Here is a 13,029-nt window from a genome sequence, read left to right as displayed (position 1 = left end):
CTCTGCCAGCAGCCCCTGTACCCACTTGAAAGAAGCTCTATTACAAACAGTGGGCTTGATGGCCGGTGGTGGGGGGAGCTTTGGCAGGGTGATGTGTCTCATTGTCTTTTTAAACCCCCAGCTCTGGTGGCCTCTTCTACAGGGAATACTGCCCAGTTCCTCTTTTACCTTTAAGTGTCTTAAACACCAGTCTCTGTGTAGATATTTGTGGAGCATTTGTGGAGACTAGAAGTCCTTCCCTGTGATGTGCTATCATTGCCTCACACATGCAGAATGGTAGTAGCTCTGTTTTTGAAAGGTATCCATTAGTCCCCTAGCCTGATGACATACATACCCCAAGCAATGCTTGAACACTTGGTTTATTATGAAACGAGAGTGCAGTGAAAATTTCATGGCAGCACTTCAGCACATGCCAGTGTGAGTTTACATAGCCAGGGAAAGATGGGGATTAATTCTTAATGACAGGAGAAACATAATGGGAGTTAAGAGAAGTGACAGAGGAAGTCTAGGCACAATTATGATACTGGATGCTTTTGCCCTGACCAGCAGTTGACAAAATGTCTTGTAGTCCTCTAGATATAGATAGTTCAAAAAATACTTTTGAAATGTCCTTGAAAGTGTGTGTGATAAGATACGGTACAACTCAAATAAATTATTATTATTTATTTAAAAACGATAATTGTACAGCATTAGCTGGCAGCAAGTGTACTCCATTCCCCTCTGTCTTGCCTCGCTGTGCTGGTTGTGGCTGACAGGAAATGCGTGGCTGGTCATTAAATGGGTCACTAGAGAACACAATTCCTAAAGAGGAGGGTCCTGAGCCCATCACCATGGACCAGTTGACTAATTAGCCCCTTTTTGTCATGTTCTTCTAGGAGACAAAATATAACTCAGTTTTTCTTCCCATTTTCCCTTCACATTGCAAACAAATGCTTAACATAAGGTTTCATTTTCTGCCTTATTCTGACGCACAGCATGCATAATCACATCGTTGGAGGGGAAGGCTGATCTCTGAATAAAAGCATTGGGGCTAGAGGGAAAATCTGACAGGCACATCATGATTTCTGGTCAGTTTGCCTAGGCATATCTTTGTGGGGAATGTGGTGCAGGTATAGATGGCGTAACAGAGACACTCAAGTATTAAGGTAAAAAGCTCTGCTTGGAGTATACAGTGAAGTATAATCTTTGTTGAATAACTTCAAGGAGTCCTGGTCGTTTAGTTCTCTGTGGAACAAGTTGGCATATCTTATTGATTCTGCATAAGATCCCACTTTGGCAGATTTAGATCATTCCAATGGCCCTTGACAGAATTATAATGGCTAGGACTTTATGGATTTTAATAAGTCCACTGTGATCCAATGGCTCTATCCATGGTTGAGCTCATTTTCACTTGCACACGCACACGCACACGCACAGTACCTTTTAAGTTATCTCTTTGTCCTTTTTTAGGTAGTTGTTTTATGAAAGAATTACTGTTTTTATCCTGCCATTACTCAGAATTATGCAGTGTCAGAGCTGCCTCACGGGACTCAACAGATGATTTTAAGTTGTGAAGGCCTTTTAGTGCCAAGACCAAAGGGTTCCTTTGGGGTTAGGGTGCATGTCTCACTGACAGGTCACAGTAATGCCATTCACTGTCAGGTCCAAATGCTTGTGTCCCCAGGATACTGATGCATTGTGGTCCCCATGTGTTTCTCTTTCACACTCTTTCTGTGTCTGCCGCTTTCTCTGAATTTGTTGCTCTGGTCTGTCTCTCGGTTTCTGCTTTGGGAAACCAACAAATGAAGGCAAATGCCTTGAAGTTTCACTGCATTTAGTATTCTTGCTTGCTTGCTGTGACACTTTTACTGCACTCTCAGAGAGCAGGCTTTGGTTTTCCTCTTCCTCTTAAAACCCCAAGCACCATCTGTTGTCATTAGTGTCCAACATCCATGATATAACAGGGCTGCTGTCTCTGTCTCTCCTACTGTCTTTGTCACCCACTGCTTGTTACTCTTACAGGAAGGCCAAATGTCCACATTTGAATTCAGTCAACTTGCAAGCTATGTGCAGGAGGAGATGTTTTTTTTTCTACTCTCCAGTATTTTTTCAGAGTGGGAATTATTTGACAGTATGTTTCATTTGCAATTTAGGACATTAAGTCTTGGCTTGCCTTCAGTTGTTCAACATTATAAAGTTGTATTTATTTATTTTTTTGCCTTGTCTCATCCTCTTGTCTACTTTGTCATCTTATCCTCTGAGACCAAGAAACCTAACAACCTTTTGGCCCAGAGAGCTGATTAAAGATGTACATGTCCAGTCATGTACTCCGTGTCCAGTCATGTACTCCGTGTCCAGTCATGTACTGGAAATGATTACAATTTTTTCCTTTGTTTAGAGGATGGTAATTGTAGTTGTTAACAGCAGTCAGCTGCCTGAGTAGCTGGCCACTGTAGTCTCTTTTAGTAATTGTGCTTGTTTGAATTAGGAATAAGGTTTCCTCACTATTGTTTCTCTCTCCATCATAGATCATATAAAGCGGAAGATTCGTCGGCGGCCATCTTGGGGGCGGGGCATCATCCGTAAGAAGAAGAACTATAAGAAAGGAACAGAAGAGGAGGAGGATGAGCCAGAGGCAGAGGTGGAAGCTGCAGGGCCCAGTGACTCATGTTTGACGCAGGATGAGGAATCATCTTGCGATACCACGGGTCCCCAACCCAATGGCCATCCCCATGCCCCCTCTACAGAGGAGGAGAGCTCCAACGAGCCTCCTGTTGTGGCCCCTGCTGAACCTCCAGATGTCAGTGGAGCCAGAGAGGAGCCAACACCTAAGGAGGAGGAGTCCACAGCCAAAGAGGCAGAGTCTGAGAACACAGAGAAACACACTGAGCTGCATTTCCTTGGTGGCAGTTCTCATCCCAAGGCAGCAGATGGGGATACCCAGGCCAAGCAGGCTGACTTCCAGCCTTTGATTGAAACGTCCGAGTCCTCAGATGCTGAGGCCCACCCCAAGCACACAGAGGGTCTCCTACTATCACAAGTGGACTGTGTGAATGGAAACGAGTCAATGGACAGTCTGGACTCGCAGAGCCTCAAGAGGAGCAGTGAGGCAGAGAAAAGGACTCCTCAGAGCATGGCCGAAGGCTCTAACAAGCCAGAACAGGAAGAGCACAAAGACAAACATGAGAGCCATCCAACTCAGGAGCACCCTCCCCAGGATGGGAGGGCAGTAACAGAAAGTGCTGAGGAAGATCAAGACAGAGAAGGTATAAATTAGACTTACACTAGACCATTGGTTAAATGCAACACAATGCTTTTTCTCCTACTGTGATAGTATGTGTTTAATATATTATTTAATGCCTTCAGCATTTCCTGACAGCATTTTTTACCCATGAGTAAAAGTAACCTAATTTGCTTAGTGGCTGATGCATGGTATATTTCAAATACTGTTTTCTGTCTGTGGGTCTTGGATCACAAGTGAAATAGCTGAGCCTGTCAATCACTTTTTGGACACCTTATCAATTAGCTATATTGACTTTTTTTTCCAATAGTGTATGCTCTTGAGTTTTAACTGCATCTGAAGGAAGTTTTGAAATGTGAAGAAACAGGTGCAAGGTCTCAGCTACTTTTTTGGCCTCCTCATTTTCCATGCCAATCATTCAGTCTTAACTGTAGTTATGCAATTAAGTGAGTTAAGAAAATCTGTTAATTTTCACACATCCAGCCGGTGCCCGCCACTTACTTATGAGGATAAATTATTTTTTTGATTACCATCCAGCTTCTCTGATTTACACTTGGTTTAGCTTTTAAAATAGAGAAGAGGATATGAATAATGCAACGTAAGATACAGAATATAAAAATGCTGTCCCCTGGCTTAGCAGATGATATATTTCAATAGAGAAACTCCAAGGGCTCTAAAGTTATGTGTACCTTTGTAGAAACTCCACACCCTCTGATATGTATCCTCAAATGTTTTTTCTCCATAAAAGATTCACAATGTTGGCTGGCCTGGCTGGCTGACTCTGCCATATATTTTGTTTCTTTGGCATGAGCCATTATGCCCTGTCTACTGGGGTGTAGTATTCATGTCAGAGATAAGCCAATAAGTTCATGTGTTTGATTACGGGCCTGTGGTTTGAACTTGTGATGAGCAGATGCCAGCTGGAGGGCTGAGGTAATGATGCTGCTAGAATATGGAGAAGCCATCAGAGGATGGCACGATCACACAATAGAACACAAACAAACTGTGGCTCCTTAAACAACAGATAACTCATCTACCCCGCCTCCATTCTCATTACAAGCTGAGCCAGCCCTTTTGTTTCCATCAAAATGTTTCAATTTCAAACACTGTTATAAATGGACAGGCCAGGCCAGATGTGAAATATTGTGCACTCAATAGCTGGTTGTAGCTTCAAATAGATTTTCTCTCTTATACCCTAGTATTGCATTAATCTTTTAGCCACAGCAGTTGGAATTTATTTTCTTTTAAACTATCCAGTTTGTGCTTCCAGTGATTCTGAGAAAAACAAAATGAGGTGTGAAAAGTAGCTCTGTCTTTCATTTAAAGTTCTTTTTTTGATTGCTATCACACTGCTTTAGTTCTTTATATCCCTCATTGTTAACCTTCTTTCCATCATTCATCCATCTATATCTTCATAGGGGTTTCCAAAGTGAGGAAATGCAAAGGGAGCCCGTCAGAGCAGTTGAAAGGATCTGTTGAAAGGACAGAGGAAGAGCCACAACCAGTCCCTCCACATCCTCCAGTAGTGGTTGACCACCAGCAACTTTTGGTAAAAATGTTTTAAATTATTTTGCCTATTAGTGATGTAACAGTGCCCTGAATTCTCAGTTTGATTAGCACTGTGGTTTTGGGTCATGGTTCAGCATGTTTTCAGTACAGCATGGAAACTAACAAAAGCACAGGTGTAAGAAATAAAATGAATGATGGCTGAATTCCATTTAGCAGCTTCAGTTTTAAGCTGCTGGTGTTAGCGTGCTGGCATATTGTCAAACTGTCATGACTTAGTGGGATGCTTGAATAGAACAGAGCCATTTTTAATGTTATTAGTAACACCTGTGCTTTTCCTAAAATGACAAGTGAATGGAAGAATTAATTATCCAAATTGTACACTGTGCCCTCAAAACTATAAAAAGATAATCTATTAAAATTATGTTTCTTGCATTTTAAGAAAAGTGGTAAGTGCCCACAGACTGGAGACTTTCACAAAAGACCTGACAAAAATCCAACAAGGATTAAAAAAGTCTGTTTTGTAGACACTATATGTGGTATTTGAGGTGAATTTAGTGTGGAGGCACTTTAAACATTTTTTTCTAGTGTTTACTTACTGCCAAGCGTTGATTCACTGGAATGCGTGTGGATATATTTGAGACAGAAGTTGTTATTGATTATTTATTCATCCAATATAAACCCTTTATCCCATGGCAGTACTTAAACAGTAAGTTTATTGCTTAAGATGAAAATTGTGACTTTTTTGAGCACACAGTGTGAGTTATATTTAAATTCCCAGTCAAATGTTGTTTGTTTTTGGGATTTTCAACCCGATTGTTGTGCATCTTTCTGTTGTCTTGTCAGTTGTTGGTTTATTGTATTATTACAAAATTGGTTGACATTTTCAGCATTGTTAATGAAAAATGTACCCGAAAATCTGCTAAAAAGCATAAAGATGCCGGCCTCAGGGGACCACCTTCACTGTTGCCTTTTTAAAACCCCAGTGCGTGCCCCATCACCATCTTGCTTGATTTTACACGGTCATCATTTTAATTCAGACCATGAAGAATTTAACAGCTGGGGTGATTTGGCATCATTCACTGAATGTGGATTAGAGATTTTACAGGTAGTGTGATCTGTATCAAAATGATGATGTGACAGCAGGAAGAGGAACATGGTTGTGCAAAATGTCTGCAGTCATGTCTTATGGTTGTGATCATTTCATATATATAGTTTTTTCAGCAGTTAGGAATCAGTGTTGATGTATGAAAGCACTTGAAAAAAGCTGCAGCACAAAAATAATTAACTTAACAATTAAGCAGAATGAATCATGTAGCTACAGACCATCTCGGGAGACAGAAAACTCTAGTTACAGCGTAGCCAAATATTAAAATGTATTTATTTTTGATTTCTATACATATATATATATATATATATATATATTATATATATATATATATATATACTAAGGACTTTAAGAAAGCCCTAAATCCCACAAGTAGATTTGAGAACACTGAAATATAGACTAATTTGTTGCAGCAGAACCAGCTGTGGTGAACTGTCACATTTTGCAACTGACTAATTAGATCATGATTATAGAAAAGTGGAGCTATAATCTAAAAATGTTTCCAATATGCTTTTGTTTTTGTCTTTTGTTAAGTTCATATGGGTTTCTGTTTAAAAGTTGTTGGCAGTGTGGGTGAAGAACTTTTTGAGTGTTTTCTTCTCCCTTCTGTAAAAGAAACAGCTGTAGTTTATTTCTATACTCTTGATTATTCACTTATTGCTTCCTTTGGGCTGGTAAATCACCTTTTGTGTACAGACATTTAAGAGGTGGTGGGGTAAAAATGGCTCTGACGTTCATACTTGGCCTTCTCCCTTTTGAGGACTAAGCATTCTTGTTATCTTTAGTGAGCCAGCAGAGGTAGCTAGACCTGTTCTCCCATTTTATTGCTAGCGTACCCTGTCACATGCACTGGCTTGTGAGATATATGGTTCTCATCTCAAAAGCCTTCTGCACTTGGCATAAATCCACCCCTTTGTCCTCCATGCTTTCTATAGCTTCCAACCATAGAAAAGGTTGCAGAGAGCTGGTATGTGGGTAATTAGAAGTCTAGCATTATTCGACAGAGGCATACAGTAGAAGGCAGCAGATATGGTGAATGTTTTTTTTTCTGGGGGTAGGGGGTGGGGGTTTAAGGTATGGAGGCTGGGGAAACTCAATCATGAGTGACCAGCCTTAAGCTCCCTCCAGATCCATAGGTCTGTCTAGGGCTGATGCTGTCACACTGCCCTTCTCAGATGGCTAACTCTAACCTCTGAGGCTTATCCTGCCTTTCCACTCACCCTATGGTTATGCCACTGTTTCTTTCTTCCCTTTTCATCTTTCAACTATCAACATTTTGTTTCTCTGCTATCCAGACATGGAGGGAGCCAATTACAGTGGCAGGTCTTTTTCACATCCCTCAATCAACAGGTGTTGTTCCTGCAACATTTGAAAGAAATGAGGTTATGACTCAAACATGAGCTTCTCTCTGCCCCACTAGATCTGCCAACTTGTCCCAGGATGTGTTCAAGTAACAGAGAGCATGTGAAACAGCTCTGCTGTACTTTGCACAGTCACGCTAGGGTCCCACCTAATACCCCAAGTGTAAATTGGAGCCTTGGCTCAGTGGGCTCCCCTGACAGCACTTCTTACTGATCGGGTGGGGGGGCTTGGTTTTAGGGCGCTCTGTAGTGTAATTGGTGTAAAAGAAGTGTTCTTCTGACATTCACTTACTTCTTTCCTCCATGCTACGTAGTGACATGCTATCAAGCCATTATCTAGTGGCTTTTACCCATGTCCCATGGGGATGATGGGGATGGTGAGGTACGTATCTTGTCTTGCTGAACCTGACTCCATCTTTCAAATTGATTGACAAGCTTTTTAGTTGGTCTGATCCTAGTGCTTCAACTGGATGCCCCTATGAACAGCCACACACAGCACTAATCTGGAGGTTTATTTGTTAGTGGGGGGAAGAAGGGAGATATCTTAAAGAAACAGATCGTGAAAAGAGGGGGCTGTGAATAATTGCTTTTTCATCCCCGGCTTACGGAACAAATTGAATTTCCGGTGTGCAGGATGAGAGTCACCATTTAAGCAGATATTTGCTGGCAGAGCTGGGACTGGCACGCTGCCTGATGTGTATTAGGGCCCGCAGTGAGTGGTGTACTGTTCCTTCCTTTTTCCTTCACTCGTATTCATTGATTGTAGAGGGCTCATTATTTCTGACTTTTAACTTGATGGAAGAGGCTCTGAAATCTCTCTGGAATTAAATACCATCAGAGTGTTATGAGTTTGTTCACAGACCCTACACTCAAAGCCTGTAGGACAGAGATGGTATTATATCAGTATTCACATCCCGCCTTTCAGAGCCATGGCACAGTTATTTGCTCTGATTCACTTAGTAAAATCAAGTTCTGTTATTGCCAGTTTCACTGAAATGATGCTTGATGCCGTCTGGATCAAAATGAATTCCTCAGCATGAATAAATAGGTCCTGAGGCTTGTTTCTCTCACTGCTCCAAAATGTTTCTTATTCTCAGCTGTTTCTTTCATCAATAATCAGACACTTGTCCACAGATGGACTGGAAGAAGTGGTGCTGACGATTGCAAACGAGAATTCAGTCACAAGAAATCCAATCTGGCCCGGCAATTTTTCCTCCATCTTACCAAGAACACACAGATTATCGTCTGCTCTGCTGTTTTCTTTAGCAGCTGCCTAGAAGGAGCTAGTGTTTCTAGTTGCTGGCACAGTATGGAGTCTTTTGGCTTGATGCTTAGCTATTACAGCATGTCAGGATTTCCTGTTTTAGAGAAGCCTGTCAACAGAAATGGCCTCATTTCAGTTTGTCATTTTCCTTCATTTTTAGTACTAATAACAGCGGGGGACCCACTGGCGAAGTAGCCATGGCACATGTCTGTTCAAAAGAGAGCAGCTTAATAGTAGTGCTGGACCAGCCTTTGATTGTCAATAAAAATAGATAGCGTTTAAAGTGCTTCTTTTATTTTCATTCATTCCCACTGATGGCTTTGACAGTGCTGCTATTTGCATGTAATTGCACTTGCATAGCTGTGCCTCTTGGCCATACGTGTTAGGGGCCAGTAGTGTCAATAGCTCACACAACATAAATATAGCAGTTTCTCCTGTTTTCTTCATGTTCTGTAGTAGCTTGCCTTCTTGCCAAGCCTTCAGGGTGATTTATTATGCCCTTACGCAGTTCTCACACCTCTTGCTTCCCACTCAGCCCTTGGCTTATATAAACTAAAGATATAGGTTGTGTGGGATTTTGTATTTATGATTACAGTACATGAAAAGGATGTTTAAAAGCTTGGCTTCTTTTTTGTCAACCTTGGCAAATACAGTAGTTGCCAACAGTAGTGGTCTGCCAGCCGAAGCAGAAGTACTCTTTAGCATTTGGACTGATGGAAATGTGAATGTTATTGGCAAAGGTGCGAATCCCAGTCATGGTAAAGTAAGAAAAAAAGCAATAGAGCTTTGAATGAAGTCTAGGAAATATCAGCTAACAAACATTGCTCTCAGGCATGTTAGTGTCTTACAATTGTTTTCAATTACCAATTAAAACTGTGTGTGTGTTGATAATGAATTTATAAGGAGGTTCATGTTAATGAATTACAAGCCTCATCACCTCAAAAATCCCTTGATGGCAGAAATCTACTATAGAGCTTTAAGCAGCAGCACTAGCTTATTTAGATGTATCCAGTTTTCCAGGCTGTTTTTGTATAGTTTGAAAACATATTCTCATAATGCATAAACAACAGTCTGAAATGCTTAGTGCTTGGTCAGCTCATTTCACTGTTAAACGCCCATCCCTCCATGACACACAAAAACACACACTGGTTGCACTACACATATAAAGGACATTGCATTGATTAACCTGTATTTCCCTTGAGGTTTACCCTAAATTTAACTGTAGCTGGCCAATACCTAATCCTTTCCATAACCTTGACCTTATTCTGAACTTATTCTTTATTAATTTTTTTTTTGCCATCAGTACATTTATTTTTGAAAGCATCATCTCCGTATCAGGTAATTTTGCAGGGGTGTGTGGAGGTGTGTTCGGGGTTATTTGTGTTAAGTCCGTGCTAGGGTTGCTCCTCCTTTATTACCTGGTGATATTGGATCTCTGCTGTCTTGAATCTATAAAATATTAAAATTCTCTCCTGTAGCCTACTCACCAAACATCATATTTTTCTTAGACTTACTTCTTTCTCGAAAACTTTTTCTTCCCGTCAAATGAAAGCAGAAGAGTAAAGGTGGCTTTATCACATGTACATCTCTCGTTCATTCATAATTCATACCTTAACCTTGCACTTAACTACTCCCTGATAAATACTCCCTCTGAAGGTATTTTTCTGTCATAATTTACCACCACCTCCACATTTCTCTACCAAGTGGTGGAAATTGTTACCATAGCTCTAATTTTAACATAGAAAAAAATTACCTTGGAACTGCCCAAATACCCTCATAAGAATAGTGACAAATAGTGAGAGATGAGTGACAATAATTACCCTCCAGTAGGACAGTGTGGCACAGTCTGACAGTGATGCATTTTATTCTATAATATTTGCAGTTGATTTGGCCCAGACTATAACTACAAAAACACCTTGCTGATACAGTTACATAATGGTGGAGCTGGGCTTAATGTCAAACAATTACATCTATAATCTGACATGTATGGATGGACAATGGATAAGATAGTTTGTTCACTAAGTGGCGTGCTTTCCTCTGTTGCTTTAAATAATGGTAAATATATCAGACAATATGTGAAGTGCTCTGCCATGATGTTAACGCTGAAAGAGAAAGACACTGCTTTATTAGAATCAGTTGTAGCAAGTGCATGCATGTATGGTGTATTGCCACATTGTGATACATAGATAAAGTATGAAATATTCCAATAATATTACATTGATTACAGCCATATCTCTCAGCTCTAAGCCAGGGTTATTTTTGTGTCTCCCCAGAAAGCTTGGGCTGGGTCTGAAACTCTGTGAGCTATAAAGCCAATGAGATGTTGTTTGTGATATTAAGCTATACAAATACTGTCCTGTATTTAACATTCTCAGGCTTTGTTTGGTCTCATTAGTCCATAGTGAAGAAAAATTAAATTTAAGATGTGTTTAGGAAAGCCACTTTACCATTTTAGTTTTGGTCAGGGCTGGTTTAAAAAACTTTTTTGGATGAATTTTTTACATGAATGATCCAGTATTGATTCATAAAATCACAAGTTCAAGCTTAGCATTTGTTGTGGAGAAAACGTATTTTTAAGCTAAAAAAGTAACATAGATAATAGCTGGCTATATGAGCCACCTTTAGTCCTGACAGTCCTGTAAACGATAATATGAATACTTACAATCTATGCAGACCCGTGTAGTTTACTGTCATGACTCATTGTTAACTCGATCTAGTAGCTAATCTAGAGAATGTGCCTTTTAGAGGGTCAGACTGAAAAAAAGATCCCACATACTGATCTGAGCTCTTGGTTTGGGTTTGTTGAGGATATACTACCTCTGGCTACGAGGCCATGGAAGGTGAGTCAACAGTGTGGATTCTGCTTTATTCAGTCTGTTCCTGCCGGGGAGTGAACATTAGCTAACATCTTTGTGCAGATAGTAGACTGATGTCTTGTCAACACAATAAGCGTAGATGAATTAGTGAGCAGACTTTCATTTTCTGTCCTGTCTGTGCTGATGGTTATGATCTGTACTCAGTTGAAGTATCTGCTGTTGACAGTCCATGTGTCACGCCCCCCCCCCCCCCCAAAAAAAAAAAATAAAAAAAAGATGTACCATGTTTTAGTAATTTTTGCCAAGGAAAGTTAATCCTTAATCCACTTTTTATAACAATTCACAATTTAGCCAATAATGTGAACTGGAACTTGAATATTCAGGCAAACAACAGTGTTGCTTACACTAATGTATCTAAATGATCAAGAATGGCAATGAATTGATTCTAGACTTAATGAATCCAAATCAAATCAAATCAGGTAATTAGAGCTCATGTCCAGACCTAATCATGGCCTCAACCTGATTTAGTTTATATCCTGTCCAGGAAACTGGCCCTTAATCTCTAAGCTTTCCACTGATTTAACACAATTCCTTAACCGATCTCAAATTGAAAACATGGAATGGAATTTAATGAGGGAAAAAAAACTTCTTTGACCATATAGTAAAATCGCAAATAGACAGGTAATGCCATTCTTAAACAATATTAGTGGATTAAATGTATTAATATGTTAAATTGTGTGATACAGATCTTACACAGATGACCTTACCAAATGACAATCTATACATTTTGCTCCACTGTACCGACATAAAGAGAATTCAAAGCTATTAAATAGCTGGGCATGTTCCAGTGATTTTAATGTTAGAAGTAAAGGCAACCATTGCATTTTTAAGATGAATTGCCAACCCCAGCAGGCTTTTTACATGCCCAGCTGAAAGGGATGATCGTTTCATTTTAATGAGCTGAGACCATGGTAATATGATTTGTCGTGATTGCTTCTGACCCTTACAGCACTATCAATATTACATTACCTGTGTGACCGAGTGTCCTGTAAGGCACATTATTTGCCACTGTGACTGGATATTTTTTATATCAGCAAATCACCATCCACATCTCACCACTAGTGCCACAACCACCCTCTGCCATCGCTGAAGCCATTCATGGTAACAAGCAAAGCAGAGTCATTTATAATTAATTCTTTTGCCAGTGTTGGGAACAAAAGAAAAAAAAAATCTAAGCTGAAACAGGAAGAAGGGGGTGAATTGTTCTCTTAGAGGCAGATATTGAGGGCTTAATAGTATCCCTAGTGACAGCAACTGTTGGGCTTCAAATCCTTGTTTTTTTTTCCCTCATTGCCTGGTAACTCCTGTCTCACTCAGTACTGAGGAAGGCTCTTCACACACACACACACACACACACACACACACACATACACACACACACACACTCGCACATGCACAGGCACACACACGCATGTAGCTAGTGAGGAATTCCTCAGTGATCAAAAACCCTTGACTATATCACAGTTACCACCCATCTGCATATACCATTGGTTACATGTTGTTTGTTTGAAGGCTTTGCATGGAGCAAACTTGAAGCATGAAATTATAGTATATTCAAAGCACCACAGCAGCATTTTTTCACATTGAATTGGAGCATAATAAAAGTATTATATTGCCATCAACATTTTGCAATAACATAATAGCAACTTTGGTTGTTTTATTTTTCTTTTCTTTTTTTTTCTTCTATGGGCCTG

At 40.1% G+C, this 13,029-nt stretch overlaps 1 protein-coding gene across 1 annotated transcript in view; it reads left to right on the top strand.

Annotated features, from left to right (window-relative positions):
• The window catches only part of atad2b (ATPase family AAA domain containing 2B), a 69,755-nt gene that overhangs the window by 43,259 nt on the left and 13,467 nt on the right, over positions 1 to 13,029 (top strand). The window contains 2 exon segments of the mRNA XM_018696193.2: positions 2,508 to 3,245; positions 4,639 to 4,769. Of these exon segments, the coding sequence (XP_018551709.1) occupies positions 2,508 to 3,245; positions 4,639 to 4,769 (869 nt within the window).

Source organism: Lates calcarifer, linkage group LG7_1 (assembly GCF_001640805.2).
Source record: "Lates calcarifer isolate ASB-BC8 linkage group LG7_1, TLL_Latcal_v3, whole genome shotgun sequence".
Classification (NCBI taxonomy): domain Eukaryota; kingdom Metazoa; phylum Chordata; class Actinopteri; family Centropomidae; genus Lates; species Lates calcarifer.
The sequence above is the reverse complement of the archived record's forward strand: the minus strand, read 5'-3'. Positions and strand labels throughout refer to the sequence as shown.